The sequence below is a fragment of the Schistocerca americana genome, chromosome 8, assembly GCF_021461395.2.
Source record: "Schistocerca americana isolate TAMUIC-IGC-003095 chromosome 8, iqSchAmer2.1, whole genome shotgun sequence".
NCBI lineage: Eukaryota > Metazoa > Arthropoda > Insecta > Orthoptera > Acrididae > Schistocerca > Schistocerca americana.
The window spans coordinates 40192550-40216591 of NC_060126.1; the positions used below are offsets into that span (position 1 = coordinate 40192550).

General features: G+C 45.7%; 1 protein-coding gene across 1 annotated transcript in view; it reads left to right on the forward strand.

Moving 5' to 3' along the window:
* The window catches only part of LOC124544979 (GAS2-like protein pickled eggs), an 820634-nt gene that overhangs the window by 361286 nt on the left and 435306 nt on the right, over positions 1-24042 (forward strand). Inside the window, exon 3 of the mRNA XM_047123727.1 lies at positions 21205-21536. Within this exon, the coding sequence (XP_046979683.1) occupies positions 21205-21536 (332 nt within the window). The remainder of the gene's footprint in view (positions 1-21204; positions 21537-24042) is intronic.

The window sequence follows — 24042 nt, forward strand, 5'->3', positions numbered from 1 at the left end:
AGCCAGAACCGTGTTGCAGTGTTTTGAAGAGCATTGTAGTGAACTCATGTTGATGTCTCGACGACGACATTCGACTGATGTAAATCCTACGGAACACATCTGGGTCGCTGTCGGGCGGCATAGCCGCGTACACGAATCAGGGGCCCATTTTTCACGCGAATCAGATGATCTGTGCGTAGACATGTAATGCCACATACCTTCCAAAACCTACCAACAAACTGTCGGACCCCTGATAAGTAGAATCAGTGGTGTATTTCGTTCCAAAGATGGTCAAGCAAACCTTTAAGCACGGAGTGATAATGTTTTGGCCCTTAAGTGTACATATCCTTTAAGGGCTAATCGCTGAACAGGGAAGCACAAAGTGACGATAAGCGGCTATGGGGAATCGCCAAAGCGCCTATGGGGAATAGTGTACCAGTAAGCGGCTCACTCCGTGTTGCGGAGAACCCAGAGAACCCTAAGGAGCTGTGCGACACTTCAGGGCAATGTCGACTAATAACAAAAACACAGCCGTGCGTAACGTCTTACCAGACATGCTATAGGGGCGAAGAATTATTGCATCACAGAAATCACGCACAATAAATAAAAAAGGACTCGGAAGAGCACATGAATGGAACGGAACCACTAAAAAACTACGGTAATCGACTGTTGTCGATTTAAATCAGGTGATGCTATGGGGTTAAGATTAGGAAATGCGACACTAACAGTAGCAGATGAGTATTATAGTTTGGTTAGTATAATAACTGAAGGGCGCCGCGTAGAGACGATATACAATGCAGACAGGTACAGTAATAAAAAGCTTTAGAAGAAGAAAAAATATTTTTACGCTTACGCCTAATACAAATTTCAGTGTTGAGAAGTATTTTCTCAACATATCTGCCTAGAGAGTAGCTTCAAATGGAAGTGAAGCATGAATAACGAATAGTGCAGACAAGAAGCTTCTGAAGTGTGCAGCTACAGAAGAATGGTGAAGACTGGATGGACAGGTCGGATAACTAATAACGATGTACTTAATCTAACTGGGGAACAAATAAATAAATTGTACAAATCGACTGGAACAAGGGATCGATTGGTAAGACATATACTTAAGCAAAACGGAATCGTTAATTTGGTGATGAAATAAAGTGTGGAAGGTAAAACACTGTACTGTGAGATCAGAGCTTGAATACAGTAAGTGGACGCAGGTTGCAGTAGTTATCCAGAGGTGAAGAGGATTGCACAGCGTAGAGTAGCGTAGAGAGCTTCATCAAAGTCTTCGGGCTGAGGATCACAAAAGCAACAATGACAACAATAGAACTGGCGCGATACATGACGGCCAAAGACCAACAGAAGCTTGTAACGTCGTATAAATAGCCAGAGGATAACAATACATAGGTACCGGGAATTATAGTCGAGTGAACTACTAAAATTTCTAGCACCAAAAGCGAATTGAAGAATAGGAGTAGAACAACGTCGATAAGACATTCGTTGTACAGAGATCTGAGAGATGTGTCTGAAGACACTGACGAGTAGCAACGGTGCTGCACAGAATGGTGAACCGACGTGCGGATGGCCGATGAGCGTACAAACAACCGGGCTCATTACGACAAATTAATTTAATGGCATTGCGAGAGTTCGAGAGCGTCTTGACAGAATGACACACTGTCAAGCTGCTAAACGTTACCCGTTGTCTCATTTTCAAAGTTTTATTCCACGGCAATCGTTTGTTTTCTCGCTGAGTTTCGATTACCTGAGCCGTGTGACGTGGACTGGCCGCCGAATGACAGGTCCAACACTCACGCTCGACAAGACGGGAACAAGTGGGAGCCTCGACTTGACCGCTACATCAACGTCAACAGGGAGGGCTCCGTCCGAGACTGGCCAGCCGCCCACCGCCAGCCGGGGGAGCACTGATCGCCCGGTGGATACCTGCATTACGAAATGGGTCTCCAACTTGCGCCGCGGTCGATTCCCTTCGTCTGAGTTACTGCCCACAGTGACCGTAAACTCGGCTGTGTTCACTTTCAGAGAAAGCCTGTAATCAGCGCAGAGTCGTCATCGAGGCCAATTAACGGGAGAGCAAGACCCAATTAGAGTCTTCCAGCAGCACGGTCACCGATGGCTGAATTACGGCTGGCGGTGTCTGCCCGAGGTCGTCCCGGCAGCCGCGGTGAGATATCGGCCAGAGTCCACTACTTACAATCTGCAGAGTACGACCACGATTTTTTTGGATTTGTGCCATTAGTACCGACAGTCTAACGTTATTACATCAGTTTCAAGCGATCTGAACTTTAATTATCAAAATGTTAGAAGTTATCAAAAGGTTACAAGTTACATGTTTATACAATAGTGTTGGTCACAGTGGTGATACAGTCAGAATGGAGAAATACACGAACAGATACGCAATGCGTGAAGGAAGGCTGAAATCAATGCCATGAATAGTAGAAGAGAGAATAATGGAATACTTAACATTAAAATAGGATGAGATTTGATTGTACTAATGATGAAATTCTAAATAAGAAGCGACACTATGCAATAAGCAGGGAAAATAATATAAACGGATTCGCGTAGGTACTACAAAAAGAGGACTTCGCAAATGTCAAATGCCCTGTCGGTACCAATCCTTGTCCTGGTGGCGGAGCCAGTGCTTCACTGTGTGAATCACCTCCTCATCGTCCTCAAAATGTCTTCCACGAATGGCATCCTTTAATGGCCCACACAAGTGGGGGCAAAGTCAGGGCTGTCAGGTGTGACAGCCGTGGATGGTCTCCGCGACTTCTGCAAACCGCGGAGCTCCACCGAACCGCCTCCTCGTGACCTCACCCTCCGTGTCCAGCGACTAACTGTACTTCTGTCGACAGCAAATGCTCCATAGACCTTGCACAAGCGTTTGTGAATGTTCCCTACAGTTTCTTTCTCTGCAGTGAGAAATTCAATGACAGCAAGTTGCTTGTAACGTACATCACTACAAACATCATTTTGAAACTGTCCTGCAGGTATGCTATCCGTCGAAAGTGACGGAAACCCGGTGCGCTCACTCAGCAGACTTCAGATAATACACACGTAACGTTTCGCATTCGTAGCACTGTTTTCGGCTGAGAACAAATGGGCAACCCTCGTATTGGGCGTACAACTTAGCTTCCGCCGTTTTTTCTCGAAATTAGAGCCCTTAATGTGAAAATCTTACAAAAAATTTAGCATTCAAAGTATTGGCCGTCGCTGGCCACTAGTTTCTCCCATATTTCGGGCAGCATACGAATTCCGCGGCGGAAGAACTGGACGTCATTCGAGGAGATCCATGAATCGATCCAATTTTGCGCTTGTTCACATGGCCAGATGTGCTGGTCAGCAGGGCCGTGTGGCATTCATCGAAAAAGGTGGAGTCAGAGGGAGCAGTGTCTGGAGAATACGGAGGGTAGAGCAGTACTTCCCATTTCAACATTTCCAAGTATGTTTTGACGGGCTTTGCAAAATCACTTTTTCGTGTCGATCGCTGTATTGTGACCGTTTGTTTTTCAGTGATTGGCTCCAACGCATCAGCAGCCTTCGATAACGATCTCCTGCGTTTGTTTCCCTCGGTTTCAGTAGCTTAGAAAACTTTCTGTCTTCCACCGCCACCGCCATGCCGGTCTTCGACGACAAAATCGCCGTGTTTGGAACGTTGAAGCTATTCTCTGCACGTTCTTTCACTAATAGCTGCCTCACCGTAGGTCTTGTACGAACGTCAGCCGCAGATTTCTTCATGTTGAAGCAGAAAATTAAAACGTCCCGCAAATGAGGAGAACTGCGTCCGTTAGTTGACATATTCAGTCGAGAATAACTTTATGATGCAATAACAAATCCATACAAATTATAAAAATAGATGTACATATATACACTACTGTTTGTAAAAAGTGAAATACTCAGAAGCAATGGTCACAACACGCCACCATAGAAAAGGACGTGTAGGACAGCGGAACCGTAATGAGTGGTTTAAACGGGTGAGAGGAGGCGCGCACGCAGGCCCAACAGCGCCCTCTGTCCTGGGACCGGACAGGTCGGGGTTACGCAATGCTCAGTCGGTGCGGAGCTGTCATACGAAGTGGAAACGCGTAACCGAGTGCCACTATGCCTCGCCGACATCACCGGCTGCAACATCGGCATGCGATTGCGTTCGAACGGGGCAGAATGTTGGTCTCCGGGTGGCAAGTCTGTTTTTTCGAGGAAAGGATAGTCACTCATAACCTCAGTTTCACCGTTCAGGTGCCAAACGGAACAGCACAGAGTGAAGTCGTATGGCATGAATGGCTCGGAGACCCCGCCCAACGGGAAGGACTTTTGCTATCCTCCGCACCCGCAGACACCTTTCCTTCGCCAAGAGTGAGAGCCGTGTGCGTATCTTTCAAGTGTAGATGACTGGAATGATGTGTGTGTGAATTGTAGTGTCCGTGTTGGAGATTATGAGAGAAGGGAGAAGGTGAACCCCCGAGCCGGCACAACTCTACACAGCTGCAAGAGCACCATGGAGCCCACCGAACTCCACGTCATCAGCCGAACGACGAAACGCCTTCAAGAGTGCCGCATCTGCTCACTCAGTGAGACACAGTGGAGAGGTTTGGAACGGAACTCAGGACATCGACGCAAAGACTGCCACCCCACCACCCCTCCTGTCCTCTCTGCAGTAAAGGCACGGAAAATTGTCAACAGCATGCGGCGCGGTCGCCTATCCCAGTACTGACCATGCCCGACGAGGCTTGTGTGATCTGAGGGAAACCGGTGTATTCACCTCGGCACGGCCGTTGATGCATTTGTCTCTACTAGACAACTGAATCAAGAAAATCGATCGTTTGAAAGGAGCTCAAGACATCGTCCATTCATATCGAGACAGCCGCGCGGGGTAGCCGCACCGCCTCGGGGCGCATTGCTACGGTTCGTGCGGGTCGTCCCCCCCGTCGGAGGTTCGAGTCCTTCCTCGGGCATGAGTGTGTGTGTGTTGTCCTTGGCGTAAGTTAGTGTAAGTTAGATTAAGTAGTGTGTAAGCCTTGGGACCGATGGCATCAGCAGTTTGGTCCCCGCGGTGGCCAAGCGGTTCTAGGCGCTTCAGTCCGGAACTGCGTGACTGCTACGGTCGCAGGTTCGAATCCTGTCTCGGGCATGGATGTGTGTGATGTCCTTAGGTTAGTTAGGTTTAAGTAGTTCTAAGTTCTAGGGGACTGTTGACCACAGATGTTTAGTCCCATAGTGCTCAGAGCCAATTTTTCACCTAAAATAGACGTGTTTGTGACATTGTTGGCAGAGCTTCTTTGTCAGATCCTTCTCTGTATTCTGTTTGGTGTCAGCCAACGCACCTCGAAAGTCGTACTACAGGTTGATCGAGTTCCTGGATTTTTTTTTTCATTGTTACCATATCCCGAAATTCAGTTGCACACCTGTAAGCGCTGCCGAATGAAATCAATATTCTCAAGGCTTTCCGCTAACACTGGATACTAGCTACCCAAGTGTTGCCACCGCTGCCAAATACTATTTCCTCTGTCGCAGCGAAAGCCAAGGAATCATATAATGGTTCGAATGTGACTGTCTGATAATATATCCATCACGTTCTTGTCGATTTTGTACTTCAGAAAACTAACCGCTAATAAAACTCTAGGGACATCGAACTGTCCTCAGTTTCTGCCCTGAGTTAGTAAAGCTCAAATGTGACAAGAAAACTGGCAATAGTAATTCTAACGAAATATTGGAAGACAAGTGCAGCATATTCTTCAAAGAAATTTGTGAGAAGTGCCAGTTTCGAAGTACCTTAAATTACCTTCTGTTTCAGCTCAGACGGCGCGCCAGCAGCCGACAGGTGAAACTGTGTGCGGCAAGCGTGGCTGTAAGGCGACGTAACAACCAGAGATGCTGGTCGCGGTAGGTCGCGGTCGCCGTGCATGGCGCGCCAATTCCAAACAACTTCGTTCCACAAGTTGTTGGCTATGTTGTTACATCGCGAATGCTGTTCCAGACTTTTAGCTGATTATCTGACGAATGTTAAATGTAAAAATGAAAGCTACATTGAAATTAGCTCCTTACTGATTATTTATCCAACGAATATTCCAGTGAACTTATAATGGCGATGTGAACGAGATGAGGAAAGACTGGAGAAAGGAAACATCATAGAGAAATCTACGCTGTGATCCCGACACCTCATTGGTATACAAAGCTAACTGCGGCAAGAGAATTTCATACAACCCTAGTTAGCATGAAATGTACATGTGGTCGGTTTAAAAAAGGAAGATCAGAGTTTATTGTCTCGTCGACAACGAGGTCATAAGCGACAGACTACGCAAAAAGGCAGAACACGAAAGGGACATACACATTTTAGTGCATACATACAGCGAATTTAACTTTTTGATACAGATTTGTTAAATTTACGCTACTTATTTTGGAAATGATTTTTTCCCTCTGCAATACAGCAATATTGGTACGCATATAACTCTCAAAACTGACTATTGTTATTAAGTACAGGGTAAATTATAGATGGCTTTAGGGTCACGAAACCAAAGGTCAACAATGAAAAAAATATTAGTCTCAAACGAAATAGTGACGGTAATGATGATTTTTACAAAGAATTTAGTTTCGTGAATGAACGATAATGGGAACCCCATTTTATTTATGGCTTAGAAAATTTCAGTTAGGTTGGGGTCCCCCGTTTTAGAACGATGGTCTCCACACAGAGCTGACGCAGAGGACAAAAAAATGGTTCAAATGACTCTGAGCACTATGGGACTTAATATCTGAACTAAGAACTACTTAAACCTAACTAACCTAAGGAAATCACACACATCCATGCCCGAGGCAGGATTAGAACCTGCGACCCTAACGGTCGCGCGGTTCCAGACTGAAGCGCCTAGAACCGCTCGGCCACACCGGCCGGCCGCAGAGGACATCAGCTTTCGGAATGTGGTGCTACAGAGGAATGCTGAAGATTAGATGGGTAGATCACATAACTAATGAGGAGGTATTGAATAGAACTGGGGAGGAGTTTGTGGCACAACTTGACTAGAAGAAGGGATCGGGTAGGACATGTTCTGAGGCATCAAGGGATCACCAATTTGGTACTGGAGGGCAGCTTGGAGGGTAAAAATCGTAGAGGGAGACCAAAAGATGAATACACTAAGCAGATTCAGAAGGATGTAGGCTGCAGTAAGTACTGGGGGTTGAAGAAGCTTGCACAGGATAGAGTAGCATGGAGAGCTGCGTCAAACCAGTCTCAGGACTGAAGACGACAACAACAGCAACATCTACAGCATACACTACAGCTGTGGCCGGCCGGTTAAGTATGAATGAATGGCGCCTTCCCCGGGCAGTGCGGGTGAGTCACCCACCGCTCACCTGCTCGCTAACTCACCTGTTCGTTAGAGCAAGACTGCAAGTACTGTGAGCGTAAAGAAGCTACCTCATTTGGCACAAGTTCCAGTACAAAGTAGCACGCGTCCTTACCTCTCATTGCGAGCGCGAAAAGTGTTCGAGGAAGCTACGACAACTTGCTGTGAACATTATTAATAGTACTGACAGCGATTGTCGATGACGCGCAAATTATAGAAGGTGCCACACTTGCTGAATGGAGCAGTATTCAAACACTGCTCCAAACAAGAACAAGGAAAATGCACACCGTAATATTTGTTGATACAGACATATGTGTAGTTACACTAAATTCTGCGATACTTTGAACAATACTAGGAAACACCGATGACTGGAAAAATTTCATAGCTTTTGTTAAAAATAACTGATAATCTAGGTTAGCAAAAAAAACTCTTGAGAAAAAACTAATCCATCTATTGCATCTGATTTTAAAACATGTCAAAATGCACGAGTCAGCAAGTGCGGAGAAAAGAATATGCTCATATGACGTGAGGCAAACGATATCTCTTCGATGATGGTGATATATCTAAATCATCCGTAGCCCCGAGTGAACTGAACCGCTTCAGTCTAGTGACCGATTTTAGAATCATGAGAAAGGATGCGAACCAGACACATCTACAACCAGTTCCTGGCATTTTCGCCCGTCTTTGTTGTTGTGAGACATGAGGTTGTGTTTTGTGCAGCATTTGTAAACATGTTTACTTCTATACATTTAGGTGCTCCACCTTCGTTAACTGGGTTTGGATCGGAATATTTTAATAAATCAAACGCAGAAATAACACTTAGAACGTGATCCTTAATTACCAATATTCACTTTTCCACGTTATCACCAGCCAAATGGGTACATTTCTGCTAACGACGAACAAGTTGTCTGAAGCCGTCACGGAAGAAGTCGACACTGTTTCCGCAACCACAGTCTCAGAGTTCTCTCAACGTCTTCATCAGAAGCATAATGATGTCCCCGCAGATCGTATTGCATTATCGGGAACAAATGGAAGTCAGTCGGTGTTAAATCTGGACTGTATGGTGGATGCCGTACGGTGGTGAGATTCATTCTCCGAAGTTCTGCTGTAGTGGCACGTGAAGCGTGTGGTTTGGCATTGTCATGCTGCAGGAAAACATTTCCCTTTTCCTTTCGGAGCTGGCAGCGTTGTGATGCAACGCTCTGAATTTATTGTTGTTCCACGATCAAGGAAATCAACATGGATAACACCACCTGCGTCCCAGAACACTATGGCAATCATTTTTCCAGCTGAGGGCTGCGTCTTGAATTTATTTTTCTGGGGCGAGTCTTAGTGTCGATATCCCACAGACTGACGTTTAGTCTCCGGGTCGTAATGGTGTACTCACGTTTCGTCTCCTGTCACAACTGAATGGAGAAGGGCATCCGCCACCTTCATTCTCGTAACGCGAGAGTAGTTCCTGGCAAATTCCAAGTCTGTGCGCTTTCATTTCAGGAGTCAGCATCAGGGGTACCCATCGTGCACAGATCTTCCGATAGCCAAGCAAAGCAGTAATGTGACCCACACGTTCTTGTGAAATACGGATTGTGCTTGCGGTTTCTCTCTCAGTGATATGATGATCGTCCTGAATCAGTCTGTCAACATTTTGTTTGTGAAACTCGGTGGTTGCTGTCACAGGACGTCCAACTCTTTATTTGTCACGCAGGTCAGATGTTCTCGCCTCAATGTCTTTAAACTTACTCCCCCAACGACGCACAGTACTCACATCAACACAATCACCATAAACTGCTTTCATTCTCTGATGAATGTCCTTTGAGGTGACACCTTCTGCTGTCAAGAATTCAATGACTGCACATTGCTTAAACCACGTTGACTGACCGTCTGCGCAGGGTTCCGTGCTTTACACTGTAACAACACAACAGTTCAATGCTAAGGATTCCCGCCAACAGGAGCTGTAGAGAAGAGGCTACGGAACAAGCCAGTACCTGCCGCATACCAATGCTACCAACTGTTGAGGAGTTGCGAATGTGGAGGCTTTACTTTTCAGTCAACCCTCGTACATCGAAACCTCTTCCTTCACGCACAGAACTAAGACAGAAAAATCTCGCAGGAAGACGGTTAAAAGAGAATGTAGTTCTACTGCCATAATATTATTTACAAAATATGTTATAGTATTGGCACGTTTCGACCACATGGTTATTAACTGTCATATGCATGTGCAAACAGCGTATCGACCACCATTTGTGACGACATATACGATCTGCTATCGCATGATACTTGATATTGACTCTATGGTCGGAACTGGCCATTATTGACGAATAAAACATTGTATTCAAACAACAGACAACCTCAGTGGGACTTTGATGTTTTTAGCCGATATTTCAGGCGAGTGAACCCAAACATCACGTAAACAAGTGAAACTAGAAATGCTTTCTTTCTCCTTAACGCGTGATGTAGCATATTTGTGAACGCCTCAGAAACGGTCTCTGGTGCATTCTCTTGAGTCACTCGTCTCGTAAACAGTAAATAACAGAGCGTATAAAGGGATGTCTTCTCTAAACTATGCTTCAAAATTCTGGGGCCTCACTTGCCTGTGTTAACGCCACAATAGGCTTGCCTTTCAATTTTAGTAGATTTCTCGGATATTTTTGTGAAAAATTTCGACGACAAGAAACATACGGGGTACTGTTGTTACAACAACATCACGCGACTCAACCCTGCTAACATTTGCTGAAAAATTCTTTTCGTTATTTTCCTGGTAATTTATTAACGGTGCGCTCTCGAGTGTATAGCCTTGTTGTTGGCTCCATTTTAGCACACAACTTAATTAGTAACTCAGCTCTGCACCTGTGAGTACACCATTATTCACCTTGTACATGTTTTCCATTTCTCTGCTAAGCTCATTTCTTGATACAGACGGGTTTGGCGGATAAAGTTAGTACTGATATAACTCTTGTGAGGCGATAACAGTTTCTTTTAGCACTAGCATCGCTTTTTGAGCCGGGAAGATAAGATATGTCTTGCTGCGTGTCTGTTAAGCCTGTTTCTGCGTACGCTTGACTCAGTGCAGAGAGAATGCGGCGAAATGGCTCTGACTAAATTTCGAATGGGTGCTGTGCCGACGTCGTTACTGGAAACGATGTTGAAAGACGCATTACAAAATGCTTCAAATGGCTCTAAAGCACTATGGGACTTAACACCTGAAGTCATCAGTCCCCTAGACTTAGAACTACTTAAACCTTCCTAACCCAAGGTCATCACACACGTCCATGCCCGAGGCCGGATTCGAACCTGCGACCGTAGCAGGCGCACGGCTCCGGACTGAAGCACCTAGAACCGCTCGGCCACAGCGGCCGGCGAAAGTGGCATGCAGATTTCTTTATGACGGGGGGTGCAGGTACAGTAAGACTGTATTAGCAACGACTTTAGTTATGGTTTACAAGACAATGAAAATCTTACATCGAGAGCGCGAGATTGGTTGCATTTTCGAGGTGTATGTGGTGACAGAAAGTTATTTATCAGTTGCACCTTACGTGGTATAGAAGATTGCGTGAGGAAACGCCTAATGCAGTTCGAATACTACTTTTCATTCTCAGGAAGATCGTAGGAGAAACGAATGATCGGCCTGTAACCCTATAGGCTGAACAAAATTCACTTCTCGCATCTACCGCAGGATAGCCCCATGATAGTTACGTGTCTCACCTTGCGTTGCCTACGTGATACATAAAGATCTGTGCATGCCCCATTCCCGTTCTTGCCGTTTCTCATAGTTCAAGTTCCGCCGACAGATGTCATGGTAAGTCCCTGTAGTTTAAAGCTGTGGGTATACGTGCCTTGTGTATATTGCGAATTTCATGAGTGATATACTTCCGGCGGGTGTTTAATTTTCGTCTTCAACAACAAGGCTACTAGTAAGCAAGTTCTTAGGTAATAATTGCTTTCAGAATCCATAATAGATTTTTAATATGAATTACTATTTTTATCATCGCAAAATGCACGTGGGAACAAACGCATGTGTTTCTGAGGAAAAAATCCAAACATTTAATATTTTAAGTAGAGCCATACATTACATACATTAATTGCAAAATGCAAATTGTGAGGTATGGTAGAATTTACTGAACACCAAACAGCGTTCTAGTTGCATTTTGCCACCAAGTAGTTGAATAAAGAAAAATGGCTCTAAGCACTATGGGACTTAACATCTGCGGTCATCAGTCTCCTAGAGTTAGACCTGCTTAAACCTAACTAACCTAAGGACATCACACACATCCATGCCCGAGGCAGGATTCAAACCCGCGACAGCAGCAGCAGCGCGGTTCCGGACTGAAGCGCCTAGAACCGCTCGGCCACAGAGTTGAATAAAATCGGAACATTTATCCTCCATGTGCGTTGTGTAAAAGAAAACGTGTTCTTACAATATAATACACTTCACATTTCTAGATATTTAATACAGTTTGGATTATGTCCTATATATAGAATCACAGATCTTACTTTTCTGTATTTATTGCAGGGTAACACTAATAAATACATTTATTGAACGACAGGTCAGAAAAGAAGCAATAATGGTGTCTTGTTGCGTTCCATTGTTTAAAAACGAAGACTCAGAAGAGGTCGATGCCTTGTTCTATAAATTTCCAGCAAATGGCGACTTGCATAAAAAATGTGTAAAGCTGTATCGGCACCAGAGAAAAAGAGTATTTGGTAGCCTTCCAAAAAATCGGTAGTACGTAGTCAGCATTTTGACGATAGGTGCCTTAGCATTTGTACCAAAAGTAGAGTTCTTCCCAATTTCATTTAAATAAATTTCCCTGGATACCCATCATATAAGCAGGCAAAAACTGAAAATCCACACAGAAAACGAAATTACTTTAAAACTTTCTTCAGTGTGCATGTAAGTAGTCTCGGGCATTTGTCCCACGCTGTCCATGATAGTGTGGCAATAGAAACTGCAGCCGACATTGACAACGACGCTTTCAATAAAATAGAGGCGGGAATTCAAGTGGACATACGAGTAGCTTGTAAGAGTGTCTGCTCTTCTTATGGGAATGTGGGGAAGCATTATTCAAGAGGGAAAAACCAAATCATGGCTAGGCTACGTGCCGAAAATAGAACACTAACGGTAAGACTCCAAGGTAAAAATGAAAATAAAAAAAGTGTGAATTGATTCAGAGTAATAAACGTAGTATTCAGAATTAGTACAATATTTTCCTGCCGTTTAATTTCCTGTGTTTATATTTCACATTAAACTAATCTAAGGGAGGTAGTAACGACTTGTACGACGCACTCTTTAACTTTCATGCAACTTTTCGAAATAATATAAAGATTTCCAATATTATGCCATTTAAACACGTAATTAAGTACAGAGAAATAACGAGGACGTCGACTGACCGTGTCGGACCTACGGGCGCGGTGCCAAATTACAGCTCGGAAAAGCAGCTCGATGCGTAGGCATTACCTATCTCGTAGGCAACGCCCCTCGCTGCACGCTATTTACGCCTTCGGCTGGCTAAGTTCGCTGCAGTCTTAGTGGCGGGGTGCGGGACAGCTCAGCGTAGCCGCAGCGGTGCCGGCAATGGCCCAGGCTGCACGCTGCCGCTAGATTCGCCCCGCTCGTTCGGCCCGCTGACGCGGCAATTAATTTTCAATCGCGAACCCGTGTCGCTGCGTCGGGCGGAAGTGGCCGCAACAGAAACGGCGAGTCACGGCGCCAGTAATGGGCGGCCGATTAGAGCAGACAGGGGAGAGAGAGAGAGAGAGAGAGAGAAAGAGAAAGAGGCCGGAGCCGTTAACTCACTGCCGTGTATCTGCGCCTAGCAGGCGAGCTAAAGGCACGTTGGAAACCACGGCACTGAGAACGGGGATACCAGAGTCCTTCATCGCTGAAACTATAAAGGCGTATTCTCCGCAGAGTGCACTACAGATGCAACCTAGAATCTGTCTCTCTCGAGGTCTCAGGACCATAGTACACTGGTTGTCATAGCTTACGCTATATGCTTTTGCCTGAGTAGACAGTATATTAAATAACTAGATCTGAGGACACTGAAATAAGTAAGATGCTGTTGTTGTAGTCTTCAATCCGAAGACTGGTTTGATCCAACTCTTCATGCTACTCTACCCTATGCAACCCCTTCATCTCCGAATAACTACTACAACTTTCATCTCTCTGAATCTGCTTGCTGCATTTGTCTCTTGGTCTCCCTCTACAATTTTCCCCGCACACTTCCCTCCAATACTAAATTGGTGATCGCTGCCCGCATCCCGTGGTCGTGCGGTAGCGTTCTCGCTTCCCACGCCCGGGTTCCCGGGTTCGATTCCCGGCGGGGTCAGGGATTTTCTCTGCCTCGTGATGGCTGGGTGTTGTGTGCTGTCCTTAGGTTAGTTAGGTTTAAGTAGTTCTAAGTTCTAGGGGACTTATAACCACAGCAGTTGAGTCCCATAGTGCTCAGAGCCATTTGAACCATTTTTTTGGTGATCGCTTACGTCCCGTAATCTGGTTCCTTCTTTTTCCCCAATTCAGTTCAGTACCTCTTTATTAGTTACGTGATCTACCCATATAATCTTCGGCATTCTTCTGTAGCACCACATTTCAAAAGTTTCTACTCTCTTCTTGTCTAAACTCTTTATCGTCCATGTAGCATTGCCATACATGGCTACACTCCAGACAAATACTTTCAGAAAAGATTGCCTTAGACTTGAATTTGTATTCGATGTTAACAAATTTCTTTTCTTCAGAAACACTTTCCTTGCCGTTGCCAATCTACATTTTATATCCTCCCCACTTCGGCCATCATGAGTTATTTTGCTTCCCAAATAGCAAAAACTCATAGTCGTATACTTCTTTAAGTGTCTCATTTCCTAATCTAATTGCCTCAGCATCACCGATATAATTCGATAACATTCCATTATCCTCGTTTCGCTTTTGTTGATGTTCACGTTATATCCTCCTTTTAAGGTACTGTCCATTACGATCAAGTGCTTTTCCAGGTCCTTTTCTGCCTCTCACAGAATTATAATGTCATCGGAAAACCTAGCACACTTATTTCTTTTCCCTGGACTTTAATTCCTACTCCAAATTTTTCTTTTGTTTCCTTTACTGTTCACTCAATATCAGATTGAATAATATCGTAGGTAAGCAACAAGAATTTAGAGGATCAGTTGTAATTAACGGATACTGTGAAAAGATTATACAAAACGAACATCAAAAAAAGTAAAGTAAGCGTAATAGAGTGAAGTTGAATTTAGTAATGTGATGATGATAGAATTCGATTAGGGTATGAGATGCTTAAACTAAGAGAAGAGTTTTGTACTTCGGACGAAAAAAAAAAGTACGAAGGATATAAGTTGCAGAATTGTGGTAACAATAAAATGTTTGTGAAAAGAGAAAAATAATTTTATATTTAATATAAATTGCAGTTTTAACGTAAAGAGTGATTTAAAGTGAGCTGTCAGAGTAAGCGATCAAGGTACAGTCATAACGTTCAAATCTGTTCTTAGAGTGTACTCTTATGGAGTACCTTATTCTAGATAGTTTGAGTCTTCACATACAAATATTAATTTTTTATTTAAACATATACAAAGGTACAGCGCAGTATACCAAGAGTCAGGGTGTTACCATAAAATTAATTGAAGTAGTTGTATTTATACTATAAAATTTAAATCTGTATATCCGTCTCTTAAAATTCTGCTACCAAATTGTACTTATATCGTCGAATATATGAAGTAAGGAGGTAACACTAGTATGTACTAGTGTTGCAACCAGTTTGCTGTACAGCACTCTTTGTGGAGTGTCGGAGCCTGATACGAATGACGGACGTCACATGACGTCTGTCAGTCGAACGGCGGTCGAGGAGGGATGTCCGGTTGTATGTCCGATAAGTGTCTGTCCTTATGTTGCTCATACACATGACACGGAAGGTTGCAGTCACAGTAAGGAGCTTTTTTTATTGTAGGTTTCAAATCAGTATGACGGATTGATGTTAAACGTAACTGTCCTCTTGTAGTGTTCCTCTTTGGTAGGGGGTCGATTATTTTGTTACGATAAATTCCGTAATAAGATTTTATACACAGTGAATGGGTTTCTGTGTTGTTTTTCGTCTTCTCTAACATATCCTTAAGACGTCTGTTAGTCTTTTGTCGAATCTTGGGTGGTCTGAGGGTGAGAACTGCGCAGTTACGAAAACAACCTTTTTTAGGTCGTCAGTCGTCTGACTGGTTTGATTTGGCCCATCAGCAACTCCTCTTCTTTGCCAGCCACGTCATCACGGAGCAACACTTGCACAATACGTCCTCAGTTGTTCGCTGGACATATTCCAGTGTCTGTTTTTCCCTTCAGTTTTTACGCTCTACAGGTCCCTTTACTAACATGCGACGGCTCCCTATAGCACCGTGCAAGTTACTCTTTGATGTATTAAAACAAACCTATCGTACACTTTCTTACCGTCAATGTACCGATTTCTCGGAGAACCTCTTCACTTCCTGTTTTATGACAGCGTGTAATTTTCAGTGTCCTTCTACAGCACCACATATCAAAAGTTTCGATTCCCTTCTTTTCTGGTTTTCGCACACTTCACTATTCGCGTAACTTAAAGGAATGTCTTAATGCATCCAGTGGCAGTCAGTGCGCGGAATGTAGATACTCTGTGAGGGCCGTAGACCCTTTTGCAGCCGAAATACCGCAGAGATATGCTGGATCCTCAAAGGACGAATACGTGGCAGTCCGGTCTTGTGAGTGAGGCGAGTGCAGCCGAGGATGGTTTCAGGGGAGAGAGGACTGTGGCGGAGCGCCGTTTGCGTGGCCCAGTGCCTGACGCGGTACGTCGTCGTGCTGTAGCCGCTGCAGCCGCTCCGGCGGCCAGGCCAGCCTCGTCCTTGGCACGGTGATCTCCCGTCACCCAGGCAACGCCAGGCAGGGCTAGGTCGCCTCGCCGCCTGCGCGGCCGCCAAACGCCGTTTTTTCCCGCGTCGCCGCCCGCAGCGGAGCCCGGCGCCGCGCCGACCGAAGGCGCGTCTCTTCCACACGCGTGCGCCACGTGCGGGGGCGGCGAGGCCCGCCGCTCGGACCGCCGCGGCTCCGCCCCGTGCCGTGTGCACACGTGCCGCCGGCGACCGTCCGTCAACCGGCGAGGCCGCGGGATTTGCTGACCCCGATTCGCGAGTTGATTCACGCACGTTTACTCAGCAGCTCGCTTACTGACACCGTTTTCAGTCATTTGAGACCTCGCTTGAGAATCACCGTGGAAGCGAAAGAGCCGACGGCTGTGCCCCGACGAAGCGTAGAAACAAGACCGCACCGCTGATCATCTCAGTAGTCTATGCATACATTGATGAGCTAAAAGATTATAACCACCCGCTTAGTAGCTTGTTTGTCCGTATTTGGAATGAAATACATCACAGGTTCTGCGTATCAGGGATCCGACTGTTCGTTGCTATGTTTGCGGAGGTATATGGTATTAGATGTCTACGCGCGGATCATGTAATTCGCGTAAATAACGGGCGTACGTGGTGATGGCGTTCGATAGCGACCCACGTGGGTGCCATACGATTTACATGAGGCGAATTTAATCCCCCCAGACATCGACGTGACTCCACTATAATGATGCTCAAACCACTGTAGCGCGGTTCTGGCTCCGAGACATGGACAATTATACTGCTGAAAGATGACATCGCCGTCGGGGAAGACATCAAGAATGAAGGGTTCAAATGGTTCAAATGACTGAGCGCTATGGGACTTAACATCTGTGGTCATCAGTCCCCTAGAACTTAGAACTACTTAAACCTAACTAACCTAAGAACATCACACACATCCATGCCCAAGGCAGGATTCGAACCTGCGACCGTAGCGGTCACGCGGTTCCAGACTGAAGCGCCTAGAACCGCACGGCCACACCGGCCGGCAAGAATGAAGGGATGCAGGTGCTTCGCAGTTGTCAATGAGTCTTCGATTATTACCACAGATCCCATGCAAGCACAGGAGAATGTCTCCCGTAGCATAACACTGCTCCCACCAGCCTACGTCCGTTGCGCGCTGCACGTTTCGAGCCACCGTCCATCTTGATGACGGCGCCTGTGAAAACGACCGTCGACCAAATCCAGCAAAAATGTGAGTCGCCTGAAGAGCCGGCACGTTTCCATCGATCGACGGGTGAATCCCTCTGGCCGCATGTCACTGCAGTCGTAATTAACAGTGTCGTTCTGTCAACACGTGAACACGTACGCGTTAAACGTACGATGAACGGTGTGCCCCAAAACACTTGTGCGTGTACCAGCATTGCCGTCGTTCGGTAGAGATGCTACAGATCACCATCTATTCTACTTTGCAGAGCAGACAAGCCTCCGAATCCGAAATTCTGCGAAGACTCATGGACGTCCAACCATTTAGCGCCTACTGGTACTTTCACTGTCATTCTACCTGTTTCCATAGATTCTCACGACAGTAGCGCGCGAACACTCGACCGGCTTCGCCGTTTTAGATAGTCGTTCGCAGGCTCTGCGTAATCATAATCTGCCCTATGATAAAGACATTCATCTCAATCGATTTCCCGATTACCAGCCCACATCTTCGCTAGGGGGATCCCCCATCCGTGTTTACTCTGCTTGTGTACTTTAACACCACGTCACATGCTCCCAACACCACCAGGCAGCATCCAACGTCGCGGTGGGCACTGGTCAGAATCAGTGGTAACGACTCACTTTCCTATAATGAAGTACGAAGTTAGACTGCTGCAGCGTGCACAGATGCTTGCAACCAGGTACTCATCGACCGCGTCATACGAGAAGGGAACGAGAAGGAACCAGAGCAACTGGTACACTGGTGAAAACCTTCCACCATGCACTTGACAGTGGTTTGCACAGTAGGGATGGACGAATGTAGATGCAGACGTCATAGAGTGAACACTATATAATTCGCTGCCTTCAGCAACGTATCAGCAATGGATAGTGGCGGGCCGGCCGCGGTGGTCTAGCGGTTCTTGCGCTGCAGTCCGGAACCGCGGGACTGCTACGGTCGCAGGTTCCAATCCTGCCTCGGGCATGGGTATGTGTGATGTCCTTAGGTTAGTTAGGTTTAAGTAGTTCTAACTTCTAGGGGACTTATGACCTAAGATGTTGAGTCCCATAGTGCTCAGAGCCATTTGAACCATTTTTGATAGTGGCGGAAGAATGTGGTATTGTTAACAATTCACCGCCCCTTTTCCCATCCCCACCGCCCCGTTGCACGCACGCACGCACACACACACATACACACACACTCACTCTCACATGCATGCACGCACATTTCACCATTAGCAAACAAACAAATCCGATGTTGCCTTCAGATAATCTTGTCCGTCCCCGGTAGCTGAGTGATCAGCGCGACAGTATGTCAGTCCTAAGGGCCCGGGCTCGATTCACGCCTGGGTCGGAGATTTACTCCGCTCAGGGACTGGGTGTTGTCCTAATAATCATCATTTCATCCCCATAGACGCGCAAGTCGCCGAAGTGGCGTCACTTCGAAAGACTTGCACACGGCGAACGGTCTACCCGACGGGTGGCCCTAGTCACACGACATTCAGATTTATTTATCACATCCCTTCTTTTAGTCTAGTTGTGCCGTGAATCTACTTTTCTGCCCAATTTCACTCAACACATGTTCGTTAGTTATCCCACTTGCCCGTTTCATCTTCGGCTTTCTTCTGTCGCACCACATTTCAGATGGTTCCATTCTCTTCTCGTCTGAACTGCTTATCCATGTTTCACATGATCCCGTGGCTACACTCGGTACAAATACTTTCAGAAAAGACTTTCTAAGAGTTAAATCGATATTCGCAGATAATGTATTTCCTTTTGTAGAAAAGATTTTGCTGATATTGTCGTCTGAACTTTACATAGTGCGTACTGCCTCCACTGTCAACTATTTGGCTGCCAAAGTAGCAGAATGTGGATACTATTTTCCTAATCTAATACCCTCGGCAACACCTGATTTAATCCGATAACAGTCCATTATCTTACTTTTGCTGATCTGACAACCATTTCTCAAAGCACGATGCATTCCACTCAACCGATTTTAACAAGTCCTTTATGTCTGTAATAGCATTAGTCTCATAATGCGACATACAACATACATAAGTCAGCAGAGGATCAAGATAAACATCTTCTCCGCCCTTCTTATTGCTCATGAAAACCACACATTGCATGTTGCACCACCATACAGCGAGACTTTCGGAGGTGGTTGTCGTTATTTCTGACACATTGGTACCTCTTGCATTGATGCATGGCTGCATTCGTAGCGGCATACTATGCTCAAGTTCATCAAGGCATTATTGGTCCAGATTGTCCCACTTCTCAACGGCGATTCGATGTAGATCCCTAAGAGTGATTGGCGGGTCACGTCGTGCATAAACAGCCCTTTTCAATCTATCCCAGGCATGTTCGATAGGCTTCATATTTGGAGAACATGCCGGCCATTCTAGTCGAGCGATGTCGTTATCCTGAAGGGAGTCATTCATAAGATGTGCACGATGCGGGCGCGAATTGTCGTCCATGAAGACAAATGCCTCGCCAATACGCTGCCGATAGGTTGCACTATCTGTCGGAGGATGGCATTCACGTATCGTACAGCCGTTACGGCGCTTTCCATGACTACGAGCGGCGTACGTCGGTCCCACATAATGTCACCCCAAAACCCTGCTGCACTCGCTGGACAGTGTGTCCTAAGGCGTTCAGCCTGACCGGGTTACTCCCAATCACGTGTCTGGTTGAAGGCATATGCGACACTAATCGGCGAAGAGAACGTGATCCCAATCCTGAGCGGTCCATTCGGCATGTTGTTGGGCCCATCTGTACCGCGCTGCATGGTGTCGTGGTTCCAAAGATGGACCTCGCCATGGACGCCGGCAGTGAAGTTGCGCATCATGGAGTTTGAGTCTTAACACGACATCCTGTAGTTGCGCGAAAATCATTGTTCAACATGGTGGCGTTGCTGTCTGGGTTCCTCCGAACCATAATCCGTAGGTAGCGGTCATCCACTGCAGTAGTAGCCCTTTGGCTGCCTGATCGAGGCATGTCATCGAAAGTTCCTGTCTCTCTGTACCTCCTCCATGCCCGAACAACATTGCTTTGCAGAATGAAATTGTTACTCAGCAGCGGAGTCTGCGCTGATATGAAACTTCCTGGCACATTAAAACTGTGTGCCGGACCGAGACTCGAACTCGGGATTTTGCGTTTCATCATCTGAGACGGCATATGACGGGTGAAGCTATCGATGTATCAAGCAGAAATGTACAGATATCAGAAGCTGAATGCTGGCCCCTATTTTGACCGGGACCGCGGTTGGAATCTGGATACACATCCGTCAGGAAGCCTGAAGACGGCGCCGGCGGGAGTGGCCGAGCGGCTCTAGGCGCTTCAGTCTGGAGCCGCGCGACCGCTACGGTCGCTTGCCTCGGGCATGGATGTGTGTGATGTCCTTAGGCGTGTTAGGTTTAAGTAGTTCTAAGTTCCGGGCGGGGTCAGCGATTTTCTCTGCCTCGTGATGACTGGGTGTTGTGTGCTGTCCTTGGGTTAGTTAGGTTTAAGTAGTTATAAGTTCTAGGGGACTGATGACCATAGCTGTTAAGTCCCATAGTGCTCAGAGCCATTTGAACCAGTTCTAAGTTCTAGGGGACTGGTGACCTCAGATGTTAAGTCGAATAGTGCTCACAGCCATTTGAACCTGAAGATGGCGTAGTAAATCGGCGAAATTCTGCCAGATAAAATAATAGCCTGGAAATTAGACAGGTGAAAGGTATTTGATTTGACATGCTGTAATCATTAGCCTGCAAATGAAGTAAACACTGATCAACATTGTTCAGTGTAGTGTACCCGTTGCGCGGCCTCCCTGACCGGACTGCGTCGTGTGTGCCCGCAGCACGCCAACAACGTGCGCACGGCGGCCGAGGAGTACATGGCGCGGCGGCTGGCGCGCCGCTCGGCCAGCAGCGCCAACCTGATGAGCGCGTCGCTGTCCGCGACCGGCTCCATAGCGAGGCCCGTCATCGAGGCGGGGCCCGTCCACTTCCTGCCCGCCGCCCAGCCGGGGACCTTCTTCGCGCGCGACAACGTCTCCAACTTCATCCGCTGGTGCCGGCACGCGCTCGGCGTCTTCGAGTGCCTGCTCTTCGAGACCGACGACCTGATCCTGCGCAAGAACGAGCGCAACGTCATCCTCTGCCTGCTAGACGTCGCGCGCCGCGGCGCCAAGTGAGTACAAACTCAAACTGACTCCTTAATTGTTTTTACTTATTAACACTGACGTACACAATTTTCCCTGAAAAAGACAACTCAGACTAAACCTATTCATTTATTATCCACAAAATACACGCCGAACGCAGTCTGACTGCTATACCGGGTGATCAAAAAGTCAGTATAAATTTGAAAACTTAATAAACTACGGAATAATGTAGATACAGAGGTAAAAATTGACACATGCTTGGAATGACATGGGGTTTTATTAGAACCACCCCATATTGCTAGACGCGTGAAAGATCTCTTGCGCGCGTCGTTTGGTGATGTTCGTGTGCTCAGCCGCCACATTCGTCATGCTTGGCCTCCCAGGTCCCCAGACCTCAGTCTGTACGATTATTGGCTTTGGGGTTACCTGAAGTCACAAGTGTATCGTGATCGACCGACATCTCTAGGGATGCTGAAAGACAGCATCCGACGGCAATGCCTTACCGTAACTCCGGACATGCTTTACAGTGCTGTTCACATTTTTATTCCTCGACTACAGCTATTGTTGAGGAATGATGGTGGACATATTGAGCATTTCCTGTAAAGAACATCATCTTTGCTTTGTGTGACTTTGTTATGCTAATTATTGCTATTCTGATCAGATGAAGCGCCATCTGTCGGACATTTGTCGAAGGTTTGTATTTTTTTGATTCTAATGAAACCCCATGTCATTCCAAGCATGGGTGTCAATTTGTACCTCTCTATCTACATTATTCCGTGATTTATTCAGTTTTCAAATTTATACTGACTTTTTCATCACCTGGTACATTGGCAACATTGAGATGCCCTGCTTAGCCCACAGGACAGGACAGATTGAATAAATTGTGGAAAGGGGCCAAAATAAGGGCTGTCAGTTACACTCCACACACAACTTTATTATTTGACTAAACATTACAAGATCGCCAAAAATATTTTCTTTAGGAAAAGAAAACACACAGCTTTAATCCTCGGACCTTAATTACCGGCTGAAAGCCACTTTAACTTAAAAACGGCTGATGGCCAATAACTTAATCATAATAACATAATCAGAAATTTAAATTAATAACATAATCAGAAATTTAAAAGGCAAGCCTTATCTTAAAACAGTTCTTTAGTTAGACTGAAGTAAACAAGTTAAATTCAAACCGGCTGAAGGCCGAACAATTAAAACTCCAAAACATAATTTTTTTTAAATACCAAAGTCCTTACGTGAAACAGTTCTTTAATTTAGGCTCAAGGCCTTAAGAACAAACAACTGAAACACAAACTGTGTGAAGGCCGAAGACTTAAAAATTCAATAGGTTTAAGTAAACAAGTTAAATTCAAATCGGCTGAAGGTCGAAGACTTAAAAATTAAAAAAAAAAATTTAACTGCCTAAGCGCTTACCTGAAAGTACTTTAAACTAGGCCAAAGGCCTTAAGAGTAAAACAACTCTAATTTAAAACACAAAACCAGCTAGAAGCCATACAAGTACCAACAACAAGAACAAATTTAAAAAATAAGGCAGTACACACAAGAGCGCCCAGATGTTTGAGGGTTGGCTTGTAATTGAAACACTAACGCACGCTTAGGTGAGACAGGCAGTCGGGCCAACCATTCACAATCCGACGACAATCCAACCGACCGTCAGTAAGCGGACCCACCGACAAGATAACTTCCACTTCACCCGACCAGGGCACAAGAGGGAGTTCAACGAAACAACGTAGAAGATATTGGCGCCCACAACCAGTAATACACGGAGCTGTCAAATTACACACCGTGCTGGACAGCAACAACACGATGAGGAAACTACTCCGCCTGATATTAACATTAACGCCCAGGGTAGGTAACCGCAACGCTAACGGCCACAAGGCAGAAGATAACCGCGAGAGGCTAAAGACTGAATCGCAGTGAAGGTTTAATCCAGCGCCTAGCATGAGCCAGCCACGGCTCAACCATGACTTCTAATAATTAACACAAAAGAATGGTTCTGAATTGCAAGAAATCCCAACAAAAATAGAAATCCAAAAAATATGAAATTAAGGAAGTACGAAACTACCTTTAACTCTGCTAATTGCCTATACTCATTTCAATCACGAATCACAACAGTGTAAATCACATTCATAAGTCACTTACCTCACAGAAAATTTCATAACACGAACTACTGCAGTTACAGCAAGTACCAACTACAGCCAGCTAAATAAAAAGATTCTAACTACTATAATCTCTAACTACTAGCAGGCATATGCATAGCGAAAGAAAGGATTTGTTGAAGAGCAAACAATATATTTAGAAAATTTTACCTTATTCATGTGGCGTCCAGTTCAAAAAATTATGTAGTTGACGGTAATTCCACTGCCCACACATTATCAACCAGACATCCACCGTCATACATTTCCTTGCGTATTGTCTTATAAACACATCATTTCATCTCACTTTACAATGCATGTCCTACCAACACAGTCTCCACTACGAATACCATGTCCATACACTTTCCTATCCACTCGCTAACTGCTA